General features: G+C 38.9%; 1 protein-coding gene across 2 annotated transcripts in view; it reads left to right on the top strand.

Moving 5' to 3' along the window:
* NFATC3 (nuclear factor of activated T cells 3) overlaps nt 1-21,533 on the top strand; it is a 1,346,548-nt gene that overhangs the window by 1,064,575 nt on the left and 260,440 nt on the right. For both annotated transcript variants that reach the window (XM_044082043.1, XM_044082044.1), the window contains one exon: nt 16,008-16,060. In XM_044082043.1, the coding sequence (XP_043937978.1) occupies nt 16,008-16,060 (53 nt within the window). The remainder of the gene's footprint in view (nt 1-16,007; nt 16,061-21,533) is intronic.

Raw genomic sequence — 21,533 nt, 5'->3', positions numbered from 1 at the left:
GGACTATATAAAGAGAGAGAGACATTATGGAGCTTTCAGACTGTGTGTCCCAGGCTGGTATGAGCCTAACATTGTGCAGCATATTACCATCACAGAGGATGATACAATGATGCAATATATCACTGAGGATGATGACATAGTACACTGAGCAGCATATTACCATCACAGAGGATGATACAGTGATACAGTGCATCACTGAGGATGATGTCACAGTGCACTGAGCAGCATATTACCATCACCAAGGATGATACAATGATACTATGTATCACTGAGGATGATGTCACAATGCTTTGAGCAGCATATTACCATCACTGAGCATGATACAGTGATACAATGCATCACTGAGAATGATGTCACATGCACTGAGCAGCTTATTACCATCACCGAAGATTATGTTATAGTATCAGCAAAAACTGGGTGATTTAAACAACTGGTGTTTGGTGTCATTCTAAGAGTAACCAATATTTGTCAGCTTGGTAGGACACTGTTAATAAACCATGTTGCTTTGCCAAGGATGGTCTGCACCTTTTCCATCTAAGCTTTCAAATACTGGGTAAAACTTTATCTTCCCCATAATGCATTTTGTTTTATTTTTTTTTTTTGGTTTAGGCAATGTCAAATTGACAAACCTCGCATAGCAAAATAAACTCAACTGAACCTCAAGGTGCTAGTTATCAATGCCAGGAGCCTAAATAAAAAAACAACACTCCCCGCAAGCCCTCCTCACACTCAAGAATATAGACACTTGTGCAGTTAGAGACATTGTTTAAATCAATAGACAATACCCTGGTATTGCAAGTTCTCAATGCCTTCCACACTTTTAAACCAGTAGCTGCACAGACAAGGGTTAAAGCTGGAGGTGTCTCAATATACATCAGTAACAGTTATACCTCTGGGGTGGTCAAACAGGATGATGTGCTGGAGTTCCTCCATGTGCAGATCACCACAAGCAAAATCATGCATCATATCCTAGCCAGCTACCGGTCACCTTCCATGTCCCAAGAAGCTCACCATGCAGACTTGGACTGGCTGGAGATACTTACCATCCATCCTCATCCCGGATAATGTACCACATCATCAGAGTAATAAACATTTGCCAGTAATGCCATCCAGAATTTAAAAACGTATGCTAAAATCACATGGAGTACAGGAGCCAGTAATACAATGTATTTAAATTATTTTCTACATTTCACTGGCTATCACCCTGTACACTAAAAGAAAGCCATTGTAAAGGCCAGTTTGTTAGGCTGGCTAAGAATTTCTGAATTCGATACTTTTTTGCTAGAATGTGAAAAATTGCTAGAGATGGTTGTTAGTGCAGGTTACTCCATTATTTTTGTGAAAACTCTCATGGATGAGGTGGTGATGAAAATGAGGACATGGGATTCTTACCTTTGATTAACACCATATAATTTAATAATAACAAGCAGATGATAAGTAATATGATTGATTACATTAAGGTTACAGTTATGACAAATAATGTGGATAGTTCCTATATTAAATGTTGTTGAAAAAACTGGGGCTTGTTTTTCTTTAACAATGAAATCCAAGAGACTGTTGGTTTAAAGCTTTGTGTTGTGTATGGGGTGGGGGGGGGGGTCTTTTTAAAATTCTTTGGAAGGGTATGAACAAGACTCAACCATGTAAATATATAAATAAGAGGAGTGACTTTAAATGTGGTAATGGTAATCAGTGTGACCCTACTTTAATGGGGGATTTTTGTACGTTGAGCATCAATGTGTATGGGGCAAAAAGGCATTTTAATTGTAATTCTAAAGGGGTTGTTTAGTTAGCTAAGTGCCAGCAGTGTCCTGTGTTTCACACTGGTAAATCCAAGAGAAAGGTTAGGGAATGTATATATGAGCATTTGCATGATATTGTGAAATGTGGGAATACCAATACCCTGTGTGAGTACACAGCAAATTTACTGACGCACAATTTTTTGTTCTTTTGAGTTAGAAAGGGTAGATCAAAACCCTAGTGGTGGCCCATGGAGTTTATGATTGGAGAAAAGGGAATTATGGTGGCAGATTTATTTAAATGTCTATAGCTATCCAGGGCTGAATACCACATTTTCTATTCCTTGTGTTTTAAAATCATGTTCACTTGTCTTTTAAAAAAAATTAAATGCCAGATTTCATGTGATTATTGTAGTTTTGACTTTGTATTGTCAGTGTTATGGCGTCTTCAATTTTTTTTATTTCCTGTCATGAGATGCTGAATTTGTATGTGTGTAAATTTTTATTATTGGTTGCTGTAGACCATGTGATTTCAGCATGAGGTTTTAAACTCTGGGTGGGATTATTGGCAAAAAATTATTGTTCTGATGAACTCCCATGTTATCTGGGATGAAAGTGCTTAACTTTGGATAATTTTGAAGCATTAAATCAAGTGTGCAAGCAGCTGTGCTCTGAGTCTTTTTTTGTTCACTATTGGTTTGTTTGTTTTTCACAAAGATGGTTTTCTTCTTTGTGGGTACCATCCAACCTAACACCCTTCTCATGGGAGGCTTTAATTACCCCTCTATAGACTGGGAATCCAACACAGCCTCAAATCTACAGGCATAAAGATTCCTGGACTTCGTAAATATAACACCCTTGACCAAATGGTGAATACACCCACTACAGGCACCAGTATACTGAACCTCATGCTCACAAATATGGGAGAAAGCTGCACCCCCCCCCCATGTCTCATCCTCCCTGTTAAGGTCTGACAATAAAGCGGTCTGTTTCAAAATAAAATTTAACTCTGTAACCCCATTAAAATCAGTAATAGGAAATATTCCAAGGCAGATTACCTTTTATTAAGTGATGGTTTGTCAAAATTCAGTGCCTCTCCAAATCATGAGAACACAGCAGTCTGTGTTGAATTGCTGTCAGAAACTCTGTATAACCAGGCCAATGACTGCTTAAATCATGAAGTGTAATTCCCATAAAGATAAAAAACAAAAAAACTGATATCAAACTAAATATGCAAATTAAGAGGGCTGATTAGGTCAAGCAAAGCCAATTTTCAGGTTAAGATAGCCTTCCAGGTGAAAGATAACCATAAAGCCTTTTCATCTGTCAGAAACCTCAAGGGCAGCATAAAGCACATGTGCTGAACTGGTGGTTTATGGTGCCACAGAGCCTGGCAATACAGCAAAGCTCTTAGTGGACAAGTTCAGTTCCAACTTTACACCTCTCATGATGATTGCAAACAGGGAGCAGTCACTGAATCCCTTTAAGACAAAAAAATGCTCTTCTAGCACACACAAACGCTTAATGTCAAAGCCATATCTTAAAATTCAATGCCAAGTAATGCTTTATCGTACCTTTTGGGAAGTTGGCCACCACGGATAAACTATCATCAATAAAACACCAGTAAAAGTCAATTCATTAGTCATGGATCTGGGAACTTATGTAGATAGTAACCTAGCCTTTGACCGTCTAAGGTAGCAGGAAAATCCTGTATTGCTTAACTTAGGCCTGGAAAGGTTATTACACCACTGAACTCAGCCCTGATCATACCCAACATAGAAGTATATTGCTTCTTTTGGTATGTACCTGACTAGAAACATACAGCAACTGTAACATCCATAAAGGTTACTTACAAAAACGAATACAGGGAATAAACACAACATCCTGCGCTAATCAACTCAAAGCCTTGTCACCTTACTTGGTATCATGCAGATTTCTGAGAGGTGATCTTTGCCTGGCATACAAGGCATCTCTGGACCCTGTTTTGATGAACATTTTGGACATCTACAAAACAAACAACATTAGAACTACTAGATTAAAAGACCTACAGTTTACTCATGACATAAGTAAGACATGTTGGAGAGACAGATATTTTTCTCAGAGAATTCCCATTCTCTGAAAAGGCTCTCCAGCCATTTGAAGCACCTATTTAAGCACAACATGGATCAATGGATGGGCAATTGGAAATTCACCCTTGGTCTGGTGCCTATGTCTCTGATGGACAGAGGCAGTCAGTAAATCACCATGTATATAAATCAAATTTGTGGATCACATTTGCGTTGCATGGCTAGGCTTATAAGGGCACTAGTGGTCATTGGCCTGCTATACACCTATGAACCTCTTAATGAGGGACAAACGAAGAAGCAAATCCTTGCAATTGCTTTTTCAATTACATATGTAGCTACTTCCTTTAGTTTGTTTATTCATTCAACCTCGCATCTAAACCACTTCTTAGAGTCTTGGTCAACAAGGAGAAAAGGAGAATACTGGACCTTGGAATTGCTGTGGCAGCATTTATTTATTTACATTTTAGGGTTTTTTGTCCCTCTTGCTAACTGTTATAGTTAATGAGGAGAAAGAAAATGGCAGCTTGCAAAGAAGAGTGCAGTTTGTGCACTTTGATTTGGTGTCAGATCAGATATTCTTCTTTTTCAGTGGGCTTTACTTTTACATGAAAAACCCTGTTGTAAAATATTGAGCATCCATTGTTTTTTTTCCTCATTTTCCAAGTCAATTATCTAATTGTAATAAATGTCTTCTAAGTATAAATTGGCAGTCAGCATCACAACAAAGTTTATCAAGTATAAACTCTAGTCCCATGGCCTTTTCAAGAAGTAGTTGACTGTTGTAAATGAATATTTCTTCTGGATTTTTCTACATATATTCTTATGTCTAGGAGAAACAAATCTGAGAAGTTAAATGTGAAAGTGAATTTATGCTCTTCTTAAAACATTGTAGCCGCTAACATTACTGTCTGTGTTTCATGTCCTGTTTGGTTCCTGGTTGGGATGTATTCTTTATGGAGTCTTTGTAGCCTTCCTTTTATTCACATGGGCTTTGGCTACTTCCTACATCCCAGTGACATGTCAGTAGGTTACACTTGCAGTCTTCCAAATGACCCACTTATGTCCCAGATAAGTTACAAGTCCATCATAACCCTGCATAGGATAAAACAGGTTTTGGAAAATTATTGAAGATAATGCATCTATAGGCTGAAGATACTGTACATGTAGGTATAAAGTAGTATTTAAATATATCAAGAGCTGATGGCAGTGACAGGTAAGAAGAATTTGGAGGCAGGTTTGTCTCTGACTAAGTTTTATGGAATTACAGCCAATACAGAACATGGCTGTAGGGCACCTGAGTTAGCTAGTACTTAATAAGTGAAAGCTTACAGAACTACTATTGAAAATGGGCACCTGTGCAGGTAAAAGAACACTTGCAGTCTTTCCTAGCAGTAATGACATAAGTACTTCAAAGTATTTAGAAAAAAAATGCTGACATTAATGTGAAGGCAAAAATCAGTATATTTAGCTGGCATTGCTACTACTAAGAAATGGATGTAGCATGGAGGGAGCACCTTTTACTGTACTAGTTAATTGTCAGTAAGTCCCATCATGAGAGCAGACCTACTCCTCCCTACTTACTGTTAGCACTGCTAACTAGTCTTGTAAAATGACTATTCTAAAATATTTGATTTAAGTAAAGGGTCTATTGCTCTATCAGTTCTCTAATTTTAATAGCTTCTGGCATTTGAAAAACCTGCTACTGTTGTTTTTATTACTAGTTTATGATATTATACCAGCAATGGTATTTGTGCTGTTAAAAATGCAAAGAAGAGATTTTTAGATAGTTATAGCACTCAGTAAGATTTAGACTACAACACATAGCTCTTATTTGCAGGACCTACAAATGGAAAGCAACTTTCTTTCATAAATCTAGAAGAGAAATTGTCATTCGTCAGAACAATGTTGACAGCTAGAAATTTAGGAACATGTCATCCAGATACTAATCAAAATGTTTGTGCCACTTTGATCATCTGTGGAAATGTTTATGAGGATAACAGAGGTAGATCTTTTGTCAGACAGAACAGCGCCATTATTTGCTTACATTTTTGGTATGCTGTCTTTGAATGCTATTTGTTGCTAGTCCTAAAAAGAACAGTCTGTATCTGCTTCTAAACGTGCATGGAGAATGTCCTAGTACTGCAGTAAAGTACCATCAGATTTATGAAGATATTATAAATAAGCCATCTGAATGAAACTCTAAATGAATTGTCTACTCAGAAACTCATCTAGGACTGCATTTCAGAGAGCAAGTGATGACATAGTTTAGTCCTAATATTTATTCATCTTCCTCTTTCTGTATGATTTGAATCGCTTCATTAGTATTTCTCCATAACATGATTTTTGTGTTTTGTCCCATGAGTTTGATATTCTTGCATCCATGGAGGCAAACAATTAAATGATTTTATGCAGGCACCTACTGTTTGAGGGTAAGAACTGAGATGCTGCTGCAGTACTTTAATCCTTTCGTGGTCTTCACTTAATGCATCTGCGTCGTCGATTAGTTAACCTTCCTAAGTAAAACAAGGTGTCTGGTAAATAGTCAGTGTTTTCCTTTAGAGTAACATTTTACAGAGAGCAGGGGTGATTTACAGTTCAGAACCTGATCCTCTTTGATTTGGTAACGTCCTCGTGCACATGTTCCAAAATGTATATTGCAGAGATGAATGAAGAGCCTTTATTTGAGTTGCTTCTTGTACCCTGCTGAAGTCCCCCCGCCCCCCGTAAAAAGGCAGAAGAAGTAAATAAATAAAAACAAATAAGTAATGCTTTAGAGCTCTTCTCATATGTTTTGTCTGGGTCTCCTTGCAAGCCCAGGAAATTTGTTCTCAACGCAAAAGGCAGTTGATGGGCCTATTAATTTGCTATGCGTTTTACCTGACAGAGTTTTGCTGGACTGTGTCACATCCTAAAAAACAATGCTACTGTGTTTTGCAATAAGCTTGCTAAGCTAGATGAAAGGTATTGCCTGACTATGTGCTTTTAATTAAGTTATGGACAACCGTACATTTGGCTAACAAGGGATACATTTTCACTGATCATGAATCTCTTATCACTAGCTCTCTTGTATCTGGGGGTGCTCACTTGCTCTGTTATTTCTGGGGGTGTTTACAATCCTTCATTAGCTAATAAGACTGATAGCCAGGGCCGTAATAAATGGTAGTAATATAGTAATGGTCAGTTTTGAATGGTGAGGCAAGGTATTCAATATGGAGATTTTCTCTTCTGACCTGTCCTGGTGCTTTACAATTATCTACCTTGACACTGAAGAATGAGAGACAAGACTGGCCAGTTACATGGCATGTCAGTTTTCATTAAACATCTGTGCCCAAACGCATGAAAGTCCGGCTTTAAGCATTCACTCTTAATAGGTAATGAATATTTCCAAGGTAGCATGTACAAATGTGTAAGGTGTTCTGGCAAATGTTTTCATTAGATTTGCAAATTTTGAAACAATTTTTTGCCCCATACATGTTGCTTTTTTTGTTTTATGGCATCATGTTACTGATGAGACAGAGTAGCAATGAATCTTGGTTAACTGTTATACTTACAGAAGTCTGTAGGTTCTAGAGACTGACCCTATGAAGACAGCGGAGAAGGGAAGTAACATCATTCGATTTATGCCTAGATGAAACCCTTGAAATGTTTTCTTGTGATCTCAGTTTTCATATGTTATGTTTCCATCAATGTTGAATAAATGGTTGATGGCAGTTTGTTCATAAGTAATGTAAAAAAACAAATGTAAAATTGCTACCTATGTATGCTTCTGTCTAGCTTTTCCATGAAATTAAGAACTTGGCTATTTGTGTGTCTATAAGAATTTCTCCGTCTGGTTGTTTTTTATATAGTAATAAGGCCAATAAAGTACTGCTGAAACGAGAAAGTTAGGAAAATGGCTTGTTGGATAACAGCTGAGAAGTGTAGGAAATTAACAGAGGAAAGAACCGTGGTGCTGTTCTATGTAAATTTCAGGGGGTCCTGTACCATCTCTGTCTCTCTTCCCCCTTTCTCTCTCTTTTTTAATCCATTTTACCATTATTTTGATTTAAATGTGCATGTTTGTGTACTTGTTTTCTTTTTTAAATTGGAGTCGTACCACAGGGAGAAACAGCTTATTTACAAGACAGACTGAGGGAGAAAGTCCCTCTGTACAATTCCAGCCTAAGCAGCATCGTCTCGGGGATGCAGTCAGGAAACTGGATTTCACAAAGGAAAGCCAAACACAGATGTGGAAGAAGATGTGAACCCCACCAAAGAGTTACGTTTTTAGAGTTTCGCCTGTAAACCTCTACTTCCACATTGTCTAATGTCTTTGACTGGGACTGTACTGCAGTGTTTCTCAGAAACTGTCAGGAAAATGTTGCATTTTGCAAGGCCGAATAGACTTGACATTTTTCACTATACATGATTAATCCTTGTTTGACAGGCTATGTGCAGTAAATTATTTTCTTTTTGTCTGTATTAGGTTTGTGGTTGCCATTTTTAGCAGACAGTGCTCTAGAAAATAATGTACTATCATTCTGAGAGTAACATTTTAAAAACAGCTATATCTAAACACAGCATTTTCCTTTCTGAGAGTATTTTCTCCTCTTTAGTGTGATTAGTGCATTGTCACATATACAAACTGTGTAGCTGAACTCTCTGTCTCCTAATGTGTCATTTCTGTGCCATTTGCCTTTTTATCAGAGCACAGCATGTTAGATATAGAAGAAGTTTCAGGATATCTGCTGTAGTAACTTGTCTCCCTGGCTCTTACATCATGGTGTATATTACCTTTTGAGGTTTGTGGCCAAAGAAAAACCAACACAGCAAAGTATTTCTAGCCCTTCATTTTCCCCTCACAGCTTCTGGTCCTATTTCTGGAGCCATTAACTCATTCAGTCGTTAAGAATTTACAGCTTTTACTGTGTAATCTTGGAGTGAAGACACATGATAACCAAAGACAGAGGCTAAATATGGATGAGTCCCTGCAGCTACCTGATTTCACTTTTTTTCAAGGAAAATGTAATTTAAGCAGTGTTTTGTCAATGAAGAATTCATAGTGGGGAAAAGCAGTGATAGGGGATTCTTGATGTTTTTCAAATTCCCAACCGATAATGAAAGTGACACAAAATGTAATCATTTGAAATATGAAACATTGGATATTTTAAATTATACAATGACTGGCCATTAGCATTCAAAAACGAGAATGGTAATTGGCCAGCCCAAACATTGTAAATCCGAGAATATACCAATGGGAAAAGGTCCAGTTAGCCAGACTTTTTCCCGTTAGTATATCTCTTATTTTTTATTTTTTTTTTTAATACAAAACAAAATGGAAGACATTTTACATTTGGGAAATGGCACAGACAGAAAGGGAGATGGCACAGACAAAAGGATAACCAGGCACGTTCTACAAAACATAAAAAGCTTACCGCTTACCTGATTATCCTTTTATTTTGTCTGTCCCGGCTCTCCCTAACATAAAAGGTCTCCTGGGCTCTTTTTTTTTAATTGATTATAACAAAGAAGAAGCAACAGAGATCTTCCTTTCTCCATTGCTACCTCTTCACAGCCCTGATGTACTGCATAAGCGTTGGAGCACAAGTCCCATACACATGTGCAGTACATCAAAAAAAGGTAGCAATATACCACCAGCTGCAGAAGAACAGTAATGCACCATTATACAAAGACATTATTTCAGAAAAGTATTTTTTTTCTTAAGTAATGTCATTGTATAATAGCAGTAACTGTCTCCATGGTTGTGGTGTATTGAAATTTACCCACGGTTGGCTTTATTTAATCACTCGGGTTTCACCCTCATGATTAAACCACACCAACCATGGGTAAATCTTCAATATACCACACCACGTCGTTGGTTATTGCTCATGTATGACATGATGTTTTCTAATGGTGTTAATCAGAAGGTTGGTGATATTTAATATATTATTTCTTTATTGATTTTTTTTGCAATTTATGTTGATTTGTGCAACTAAGTGTTTTGTATTTATAAGTATTTTGTATCACCTGCTCTGTAACGACTTCAGTGTGTCTAACTAAGAAATTGGAATGCTTTTGCAGTAAAGAGAATTCACAAGTATTTTATATCATCACAATCACCTGCTTTTCCATTTTTTTTTTGCATGGGGTTGGGGTGTTGTGGCAGTTGTTGCCCCTCTTTCTATTCAAAGGTATAAATATTCAAAATACTGTCCACTTCAAAGTAAATGCACTTGGATATGAATTCACTTAGACAAAATCACATCATGGCAACAGTTTTTGTGTCCAGAATAGATTAGCAGCTACAGAGATTATACAAGAAGCAAATCTAATATTGTAGACCACAAAGACTAAATTATACAAAGTGTTCTCAATTTGGGCGACACAGTGGGGTAGCAGTTAGCACTCTTGCCACACAGCAAGAGGTTCTCCTGTTCGATTCTTGGTTGGGGTGCCTTCTGTATGGAGTCTGCATGTCCTCCCTGCATTAGTGTGGGTTTCCTCCCACATTTAGAAGACGTGCAGTAGTTAGATTGGACACACTAAATTGGCCCTATGTGAGAGTGTGTGTGTGCAAGTATGTGGTGCACTGTCTGAGGAGGGTTGGGCCTCAGGCTAGCAACCTGACCCTGTAAAACTTGTACCTGATATGGAAACAAGTGCTGAGGGTGCTCACTGCCCAATGTGCTGTATGCACGGGAGCGAATCCAGGATTCTCAGTTTAGCTGGTACCTTCAGGAATATTCTTCCAATCATAATTCATCTTCTTAAGCTGACAGCAACATCCTGCAGTCATCCGTTAGTGACTGCTCAGACTGTTACATTTCACAAGGTTGTCAAAACTCAGAATGTTTCCCTTGACTTCATGCTGTAACACTCCGTTACACAAACAATACTCCATTCATTACAGAATCTGTAATAAAAGCAAGGTCAGAATACAGTGACATACGATGCCATACGTCTGACTTTTTTGCTAGTTAAGTGGCGTTTCAGAATACCCTTTGCTCTATTAATTTACAAAGTTTTGTTAAACCTGTAATATGCAGCTGCAGCATCATGTCTCACAGAAAGACATTTTCTGATCTAGCTTGCTTTGATGCAGTGTCTTAAATAAAAAAAAAATCTGTTTTGACAGTTGTTTTTTTAGCATGCTATGTATACACTAACAAAAAGCATCCTCCTCCTTTCTTTGTCAGTCATACCTGACTGTTGCAGATCTTCTCTCCCACACCATTGTGTGTTTTATTCTTTTATTTGTAGTTGTGTTTAGTGTATGTCTACTGTGTATATGTTTTGAGTGTGTTACTATCATTAATGTGAGGGAAATTGACTGTCACTGGCTTTCCTGTGGATCTAGGAAGTCAGTGGACCACCTTACAAAATTTATGTTTTGTGGCTCATCTACAAAAATGACAAGACATGTTTGATGAAACGACCCCTGGAATTTATCTAGTTATCAGGCTATGGCTTGACTGTCTAGTCTGACGAGTTACACAATATAATAAAGAACTGAACATTTTATAATAGAAAAATGTTGGCATGGCTTTACCAGTGTCAGTCCATGGTTTATGTATGGGCAAAAACAAATCCAAGACTTTAAGGAAAGATTGAAAAGAAATTTGGCAGTAGATTATACTGACAGATCGGTATAATATGTAACGGCATTACAGAATGAACTTAAAAGGGCTCTTCACTTCTTCACTGTGATTAGTGAAATGTATAGAGGGCGTACACCGGGAACTGATGGGGTCATCCAGAAGGAAAACAAAATGCAGGGTTCAAAGTGAAATGTCAGGGGTTTTATTAGAATCATCAGATGTCACACATTGCCAGAAGTAGAGTGAAAGTTGGCACAGAGTGGGAAGTATAAATCCCTCCTATTTGTTTGGGAATTCTTCTGTCTCATGGAGTAGGTCTGTTGAGAGATCCAGTTTTGCTTTAACAACTTTACTCTCCTTGGTTAATGATAGTCCATTCAAAATAGGTAGTAGAAGTAATCCTGCTATTGAAATGTGGGGGCACTAATACCAGCTCCCCAAACCCTCAGTCTGGGAGCCCACACAGGTATACATAGATAACATTATGATGATTATCCTGTCTGATTTATGAATTTCCATATGTTTACTCCCAGTTTTAAGTAAGGGGTTAAAGTTTGTCCCTACACTGGGGCACCTAACAAGTGTAACTTGATTATCGACATTACACATTTTTGCTGCAAATTTCTTTTACTTTGTTTTTTCAACAACCACAAAATATACAAGATGCAGTAGCACTTTTTTTTTGGGGGGGGGGCTTTATTCTGGTGTCACTTGGAGGATAACACTGTGAAGGTTGATATTTTATTTTGTAAAGGTTATGGTAAATTTCAGTTGCCTGAATTCAAACATGATTCCAGGTTTATACTGCTTAACATTAATCCACTAATTATTGCTTGAAAAAAAAACAAGGGAAGGTGTCTGTGCATTACAATTGTTTAAAGATATAAAACCTCCTTGCAATCTTGCTATTTGACAAAAGTAAAATCTTGAGGACTTAAAAAGTAAGTATCTCAGTTAGATAACTCACTGTACAGATAAGAGCAATAAACTGATTATATTTGACAGGCAGGTTATAAAAATAAGTGATTTTTAAATTAGTTAATACCTGAGTGTGTAAAATATTAACCTGTTTATTTAGAGAAAGTTGTAACCAGAATTTTTTGGAATTATTGCTGAGCAAATTGGGTTGCTTTCACATGAAGATTTAGATAAATATCTGCATGCAATGCCAATGGTAACAAGGATTTAATGAATTCCTCAGGGCATCCTGTTGTTTCTGGCAGTAATAGTGTAACATGTAAGGCATTCTTTTCATTAGACAGCATTTTTAAACCTTTTGTCACCAAAATGCATTTGTATATAATGGACATATCTGACTTTTTCAGCAAATTAAATGCATGCAGTGTAAGATAGCTTATTATTGGGGACTGACAGGTGTAAAGCCACTTTAAATGTTTATTTCACATCAGTTGCATATTAAAGTTATTGCACAAACTTTGGGCAGTGAGTCGAAACCTACTTTTAGTTTAAACGTATTACACTTTTGTGTACATTGTAACTATTTTATTTATGAAAGGAAATATTTCAAACATTTGGCTTGAGTAGCTGTGTGTGGGGGGGTCTGTTCCCCACCCCCACATTCGTCAACCACTATATGACAGTTTTAGTTATGTTGTATATGCCCCTGTAATTGTATAACTGATACAACATGTACTGTGTCAGATATATTGATGACTTAATGTTTATATGCTAGTCTAAATTTGACCACTTTCTCAACATCTTGAGCTGATAACTTTGGTCTGTTTTATTAGAGCAGCACCTTTGTATGCATCCACTAATTTAGCCGTTCAATTAACAGGTATTCTTGACAAGAAACTGCAGGAATTTGGTCTTTAAACCTACCTCCATTAATAGTTTTCTAACTCTAGAAAGTCAGCGTACTCCTCACTTTCTAGATGCCTTCCAAACAATGTATAGTACTGTTTTTGAACAAGATTATGCAGAGATTAAACAACAGGTTTATTCAAAGGTAGCATTCAGAGCTTATGACAGGGAATACACTGTAAAGAAATGAACACAGCTTATTATGACTTATTGTGGTAGATGGTAAGGGAGAGAAAATAGTAACCTGTTGTCCAAGACAGAAGATGACCCTTTGTGTATTATTTATTTTGTATTTATACATAATTATTTCTCAGCACTTAGTGGACATAGTCTTAAGAAACTAGACATTTTGTGGTGTGATGTTAAAACAAATGTTTACCCAAGAAGTTACATTTTCTTATAATAAAGCTAGAAACCTACAGACCAAGTTTACCAACAATAAATCTGGAATAAAATTTAAATGCAGTAAGAAAGGTATGTATCATTGTTATAGTTGTAATGTGTAGAGACACGTATATGGCCCATCAGGATGTACTACAAATTGATGTAAACATAACACTTCATGATGTATTCATGTCAAAGTAAAGCATTGTATATGGTAAGATTTGCTTGTGCATTCCACCTAAATGGCATATTGGCAAAACTATTCATAATCTGTGACATATAGGATCATAGGAGATTACTAGTCTATCGACCTGGAGGTCATTTTAAGCTTAGCTGTTTCAGCCCAATCTAATGCCATAGAAGTGCTAGTCAATACCCAAGATTGCATTTAGTGATGACTGCCATGTCCAGGAGGGTTGTGGGTTCTATCCCCATTAAAAATTTATGGTGCCCCATCCACTCATCCAGATTCCCCTTTAACAATCATAGAGGTGCTCTGTTTCACATGAACTGGTAGCCTGTTCCAAAGATGTGGCAGTTACTGGGAGATAAATCCGTCCCTTCAGCATGCCTTAATTTAAGATGCCGTACATATTTAAATCTCTGGAATGTGTAGCCCTAGACCCATTTGATTTAAAGATATGCAGTAAGTTTATTAGGTTTGGGTCTTGGGTTTCTCTGTAGACCAGCCATAAGTCTCTCCTAAGAAGTCTATACAATATGGAGTATAGTGACATGGATTTTAGTCGATCCATGTAAAACATATACTGAAGGCCCCTTGATCTTCTCTGTTAGACACCTCTGAGGTCTCTCTACAAAAATTCTATATGCAAGTCCAGTAACACAGCATTTTAGTCAAGTTCATAATGGAAATTCCAGTGATACGAGATGGTGAGGTTGCACAAAACCCTCACTGATAATGGGCTGTAAGACAGAACATATCTGCTCAAATGTGAAGCTCTCTATATTTTAAAGCTTGGCAAAATGCTTTCTTATGGACTTCAGCAGGAAATTGAGTGAACATATGTAACATAACTGCAGTTTTTTGTAATTATTTAAAGTTTTTTATAGTTAATCTTGCTATTTGATTTGAGTTTAAAAGCATTTACTTTTGATATGCACATCATTACAGCCCTTTATAAAAGATGTTAGTTATTTATGTTTTCACAGTAAAGAGCGTTCACTAGTATTCTGTTTAGTTTGTGTTGTTATAGTTCTGTTTTGTGTTTTCATTCCTTTTGAAATGAGTGGGATAAATATGTGGTAACTTAGCTCTTTTTATCTCCAGCTGAAGTCATACACTGTGTGAGTCTGAGAATTCACAGTTGTTTTACTGTGTGGTCTGAGAGTGAATTTGGAAAAGAAAGGATATCTAAGGGAAAAAAAACGAATGTGTCAACCTGATTGCTAAAATGTTTTACATCCAAATGTCAAAGTTGCTTCATGTGATGCGGTTTAAGTATATCAAAGTAGTATATGTAACTAAAAAAAAAGTTACAAACTCTTTGCCCAGAGATTTATTAGTGGTTCTGAGAGATGACATTCTGAGTATATGCAAAAATATGTCTTCCATAAGAGGACAAGGCATTATATCTTTTTAGAAAACGGTGTTCAAAATAAAAAAGTGGTATTAACTGGTTATAGTGCTGCAAAGATCTTGTATTTAGAAAATGTGTTTTTTTTTTTAAGTTTATGGCAGCAGTGGTCCTTTAAAAGCATTTACAACGCTGATGAATCAACAGCAGCACTCAGATTATTGTTAGAGACCAGTCTTTATTTATTCTTATGAATGATTTGAAGGCTGAGAAAAATTCTGCAGTGCCTGCAAAAATGATGTGCCAGAGCTCGTTTTATGTTTAAAAAAGTAAAGAACACGGTGAAGGAATTTGACTTGTTCATTCATTCTTTCATATACTTCTATATTTCTTTGCCATATATATGTTTATTTCAAAGATCATTGAGAAGTGAACTAGTGTGTTTATAAATGGAATTACTGCTATCCTGTTATAGGAGCTGTACATAACTTTGTAGTTGCAGAGTTTTGACAGAACTGAGAAACATCCTCAGCTGTCTGAGTTTATTGCTTGGGATTATGAAACAAATATGAATTCTTAGTTCTGACATTTATATCATTGTCCCTATGGCTCTCGCAGTTTGTTATATACAAATTTTTCTTTTGGTTATTGTTTTGCCTTTGCTAAACATGGATTGCAGAATTCAGAATTATGTGCTTCATCTGTAAGGGACTGGATAAGTCCCAAACACTACCACAACCATTTATCTTGCTTAATTGACAAGATTGTCCTCATGCGTGCAGCTTGACATCCAAGTTTAATCCATTAAAGCTTAACAAAGATGAACTGTAGTAAATGTAATAATGATTATTACAAATCAAATACTAAGATTTTGTTTTACAGATGGAAGACCTCAGTGGGAAGTAGAAGCAAAAACAAAGGAAAAAAGTCAAGGGGTAAGAATTACTTATAACATTTTGTATTGAAGCAAAAAAGTATTTTTTTTTTACTTTCTAGTAGCTGATCTTTCAATAGTCAGGAATATATTTATATTATATGCATGTGTTAACTGAATATACTCAGCTGGTAGAAGTGTTTTCTTCTAGAAGTAACCCGGAAACATTGTCAAGTTAAGTGACTTGCTGAGGAGCAACTAGCAGACAGCTGAAGGCTGAGGGAATCAAACCCAGGACTTCAGGATGAAACTTTTTAGTAGCTCATATCCTGAATCTTTCCAGACTGCTAGATGTAGCACAGTGGTTTTCCTGAGAGTTCTGATTTCATTTATTATAGTGACACTAAAGGGTTTTTCTATTAGTTCTGCATGCCAAGAACTGCACACAGCCTGGGGAGTTTTATACATAGAGGTGTCTCAAAATGCATTAAGGCATGGGATTTTGCCATACTTCTAAACTGCCCAGATTTTCACTGAATGTCCAGATATTTTGTCACATATTTTTGGTCTGTTCTCATTAAATTTGTGGATGTTCTTCATGTTTCACTGTTGCAGTCATCACATTTGGGTTATCTGCCTGCAGGTAGCCCTCAGCGAGCCTGAATACCAGTGTCTTGGGATTTCTGCGTCGGATGCTGTCGCTTCTATGGCGTCATGTCGTCAGGGGTATAAAACATGCAACCGATGCCATCACATCAGTCTTTCTTGCCTTGCGGTGCCCGAAGCAGAAGCAGTTCGCAAGTGCTGGTCAGCTGACTCCTGAAATTTTCGTTTTTGAGTTCCAGACCTGAAGTCTTCTAAAAGATAAGTACTCCATTGGGGATCCTTTTTCTTGCTCTAACCGAGTCAGAAAAAATTAATAATTGTGTTGCCTGTGGAAAGCAAATACCTCATAGAGATTTTCATTCTTACTGCATCACCTGTTTAGGCCCAGACCACGGCATCCCTCGCTGTCGGTTTTGTGCATTGTTCAAAGCCTGAACTATCTGTCGACGGGCAATTCTTCTAGCTATGCTTTCGCTCTTGATCTCCGTACTCTGAAATGGCATTGGTAAGCCATCCGACTACCGATCTTCCAAAAAAAGTAAGGATAAAGACAGAGACAGACCACATAGGTCCAAAACTGCCAACGATGCTACCACTAAGCTAGTCGCCAGTCCGCCAGTACTCAGTGAGGTGCTTTTGCAGCCCCTGATACCTGCTTCTACAGATACGCAGGCCTCTACTGAGACCCATTCGGAGTCCAGTAGGCTGCGAGATGCTTCTTTGACTATGGAACCTGCGGATGTCTCTACCTTGGATGGGTCAGGAGCCGCTGTGCAGGCACCGGCTTCTGAGGGTGTATTCAGGTCTACCGATTTTCATATTAAACCGACGACTTCGTTTCAAACAAAAAATACTGAATTTCTCAGGCCTAAAGTTCACACTACGACTAGGAAACTGATGACCAGAGTGCATTCTCAGGCCCACAGGTCTCAAAAACAAATGATTAGAATGGCTGAAGACCTTATTACCTTTATTAGGGGAAGCCAGCCTTCCCCCTCAAAGAGACATAGAACTGATTTTTTTTCTGATCAGGAATCTGATATATGTTCCTTCTGACTACCAGGACATACCCTTATCTACGTATGAGGATTCTGATGCAGAGGATTCCATTCCCTCTGCATCCCCTCCAGAAGATTTTTCTTATGTTGAAACCCTGCATACTCTTAGGGAGCATTTCCGCTGGGAAAGCCAGGACTACTTTAGTCCTAAAAGGGACTAAGGGAATTTTTAAACCAGCCTCAGCACAGGCCTTTAGGTATCCCTCCTATTCTGAAGATTGTAGATGATGTTTTTTGTTTTCTTGGAATCCAGCTTTACCCCGGATACTTTGCCTCCAGCTCCCAGGAAACCTGACAGGTACTATAGAGTACCTGACTCTCACAAATTCCTTTTCAAGAATCCTACTGCGGAACCAGAGACCATTTCCCAAGGACCAAAAGGCATTAAGGCTACTACCGCCAAGAATCCTACCCCTTCTGACAGGGATTCTAGGGCTTTAGACATGGGGTAACCTCTGCTACTCTGGTCATGAGGGCTTTAAATTGCCAGTTTCATATGTTAAAGTATCAGCAGCATATTATGGGACTAATTAAACAGAAAATTATGTTTTAAACATATTTTGCAGTGTGGTTTTGATGCTTTAGAAGCATCTTGTAGGGCTACTGTCACTGGGTCTGTTCTTAGAAGGCATGCTTGGCTTAAGGAACAAAACTTGCCAGACCATGTCAAAGCAAAATTACTGGATGCACCCTTAAACCAAGAGCGCCTATTTGGCAGTAAAGCAGAAGAAGTTCTCAAAAGGATGAAGGAGAAAGCTAAAGCTATGCAAACTGTTAAAGATTTCTTACAAGTACAGCCACCTAGATTCAGTAGGTATTGGCCTTCAAAGAACTGGTCCTTTCCAGTCCCTCTCAGTCCAAGACCAGGGGCAGCAGACCCCCAAGATTTCAGTCTCAGGTTATGCACAGATCTAAGCAGTGGGGTGCTCCCATGTCCAAAACAGGAAGTAGTAAGCCACCCCCTGTGGTAAACTTGCACAATGACTTATCCTTAACTCCCCCAAGCCTTGCTCAAGTACTTGCATCTTTAGGAGGAAAACTTGCCCTGCATGCAAGAAACTGTGAATATATTACCCAAGACAAATGGGTTTTAAACATTGTTTCCCTAGGATACAGATTCCACTTCCACTCACTCCCAACCCTAAGTGGATGGCCAGACCTCCCCCAAACCAGTGGGTGGAGGCCCAAAAGCAAGTACTTTCTCTCCTCAGCATCAAAGCTATTCAACCAGAACAAAGAGGACAAGGCTTTTATTCAAGACTGCTCCTGGTTCCAAGAAAAGAAAACTCCTGGCGTCCTATCCTGGATTTATCTATTCTCAACACCTTTCTGGTGGTTCCAAAATTCAAAATGCTAACTCTCCAACAGCTGCTTCCTATGCTAGCCAAGGATGCCTGGCTGGCAACCCTAGACTTAAAAGAAGCTTACCTGCACATACCCATATGGGAATCTTGCAGAACATACCTTCACTTCAGGGCAGTCTCTATGCACTTCCCCTTGGCTTATCTACTGCGCCCAGGGTATTCACAAAGTGCCTAGCTCCAGCCATTGCTTTTTGCAGGCGGAGAAGCATTCAGATTTACCCATACTTGGACGATTGCCTGATTCAGGTGGAAAGTCAGGACTTGCTACTACAGCACCTGGCATTTGTAAAGAGACTTCTAACTTTACTGGGGTACACCGTCAACGAAAAGAAATCACACCTAGTACCCTGCCAACAGATCGTATTCCTGAGAGCAAGCTTGAACACAGCTTTCCAGATGGCATTCCTCACTCCAGAGAAACAAATTTATTTGACAACTTACTTCAACCTACTTGCCACAAAAACCCAGCTATCTGCAAGGAAAATACTGCAAGCTCTGGGGTTCATGGCCTCTTGCATTCTGTTAATTCCATATGCAAGACTGCATATGAGGAAACTTCAATGGTATCAACATTCTCAGGACCTGGAAACAGTAATTCCTATCATAGCATATCAAAGGGCAGAGTTCCTTTGGTGGGCAGAGGCCTGCAGCCACAACAAGGGACTCTCTCACTCTACTCCCTGCCACCCAAACCCTAACAACAGATGCATCAGACTATGTATGGGGGGCTCACATGGCAGGGCAGTGCATTCAGGGCAAATGGAACCCAAAGCAGATGTACCTGCATATCAATCAAAAAGAAATGTTAGCTGTGCAGAATGCTCTGACAACCTTCAAAGACCTTATTCTTCCAGGACAACTATTGGTAAAGACAGACAACACCACAGTTGTGTGGTACATAAACAAGCAAGGGGAACACATTCCTACCCACTCTGCAGACTAGCCATGGCTCTGTGGAACACAGCCTTGAGCAACCAAGTGCACCTACAAGCTCAATTCCTGCCAGGCAAACTAAATTCACTGGCAGACGACTTAAGCAGAAATCTCATGGACCCACACAAATGGAAACTGGAACCCAAAACATTCAAGCTTTTGGGGAACAAATGGGGGACACCAGAGGTGGACCTGTTTGCTTCCCCTCAGAACTACCAATTGAACAAATACTGCACCAGAACTCCCCACAGCCAAGCTTAGAAGGTGGATGCCCTGTCCTTTTCCTGGGAAAGCCTCTCAGTCTATGCCCGTCCCCCTCTGCCTCTCCCCTCGAAGGTTCTACTAAAGATCAAACAGGACAAGCCAAGGACAATCCTGATTGCACCAGACTGGCCATGCCAGCACTGGTATCCTCTTTTCCGCAGTCTGACAGTGCTACAACCATGGCACCTGCCTCAGACCCCTTCCCTGCTGTCCCAGCAGGGGGGCCAAATTCTACACCATCAGCTTCAGACCCTGAACCTTGTAGCTTGGCTAATCCCCTGAATTCACCTCTAGCAACCCTCAGTAAGCAGGTGCTGGATGTCATTCTTGAGGCAAGGAGGCCTAGTACTAGAAAATCCTATTCAGAAAAGTGGAAAATATACTGCTCCTGCAGCCAGTCTCAAGGGATGGGCACAACTGTGCCCAGAGTACCTCATATACTAGATTACTTAACAGAAATGTGACACAAGGGCCTATCCTTCTCTTAAATTAAGATTCATGCCTCTGCCATCTCAGCTCATTATAATACGGAGACACCCCTCTTCTCTCATCCTCTGGTAAAACAGTTCCTTAGAGGGGCCAAAAATTTAAGACCCCCCCCCAGGAGAGCTCCCATTCCAGCCTCGGACCTTAACTTTATATTGGAGAAACTTACACTTCCCCCCTTCGAACCGGCTGCTAGAGCAGAGTTGAAATTCCTATCATGGAAAACAGCTTTACTTCTAGCCATCACTTCAGCAAGAAGAGTGCCTGAACTGCAGGCCATTGAGGCAGTGGAACCCTTCATTATCTTCCATGCGGACAGGGTTTCCCTCAGGACTAACCCATCTTTTATGCCCAAGATGGTGTCTATTGTGGCTTTAAACCAGTCCATTCATTTGCCTACTTTTTTCCCTAATCCTCCAAATAAAGTGGAAAAGATACTGCATTCTCGACGTGCACAGACAGCTTAGATTCTATTTGAACAGGACTAAGCCTCTCAGAAAATCTGACCAGCTGCTAGTCAGCTTTGTTGCAGGGGAAGAGAGGAAGGCCATTTTAAAAGCAAAACACATCTAAATGGATAGCATACTGCATCCATTTCTGCTACAAGCACCATGGAAAACCTACCCTACATGGGGATAAGAACACATTCCACTAGGGCTGCATCTGCCTCTACTGCATTTCTCAGAGGAGTCCCTACCAGGGACATCCTGGAAGCTGGAGCTCTGTACACACTTTCACCAAGCATTACCACTTACCTAGCTTTTCTAAATCCAGAGCTGGATTTGCCACAGCAGTCTTACAGGGCCTGATTGCCAGTCCTAAT

This window comes from Protopterus annectens, chromosome 8.part1, assembly GCF_019279795.1.
Source record: "Protopterus annectens isolate FY-2018-M chromosome 8.part1, PAN1.0, whole genome shotgun sequence".
Classification (NCBI taxonomy): domain Eukaryota; kingdom Metazoa; phylum Chordata; order Ceratodontiformes; family Protopteridae; genus Protopterus; species Protopterus annectens.
This window is presented reverse-complemented; position numbering and strand designations above follow the sequence as displayed.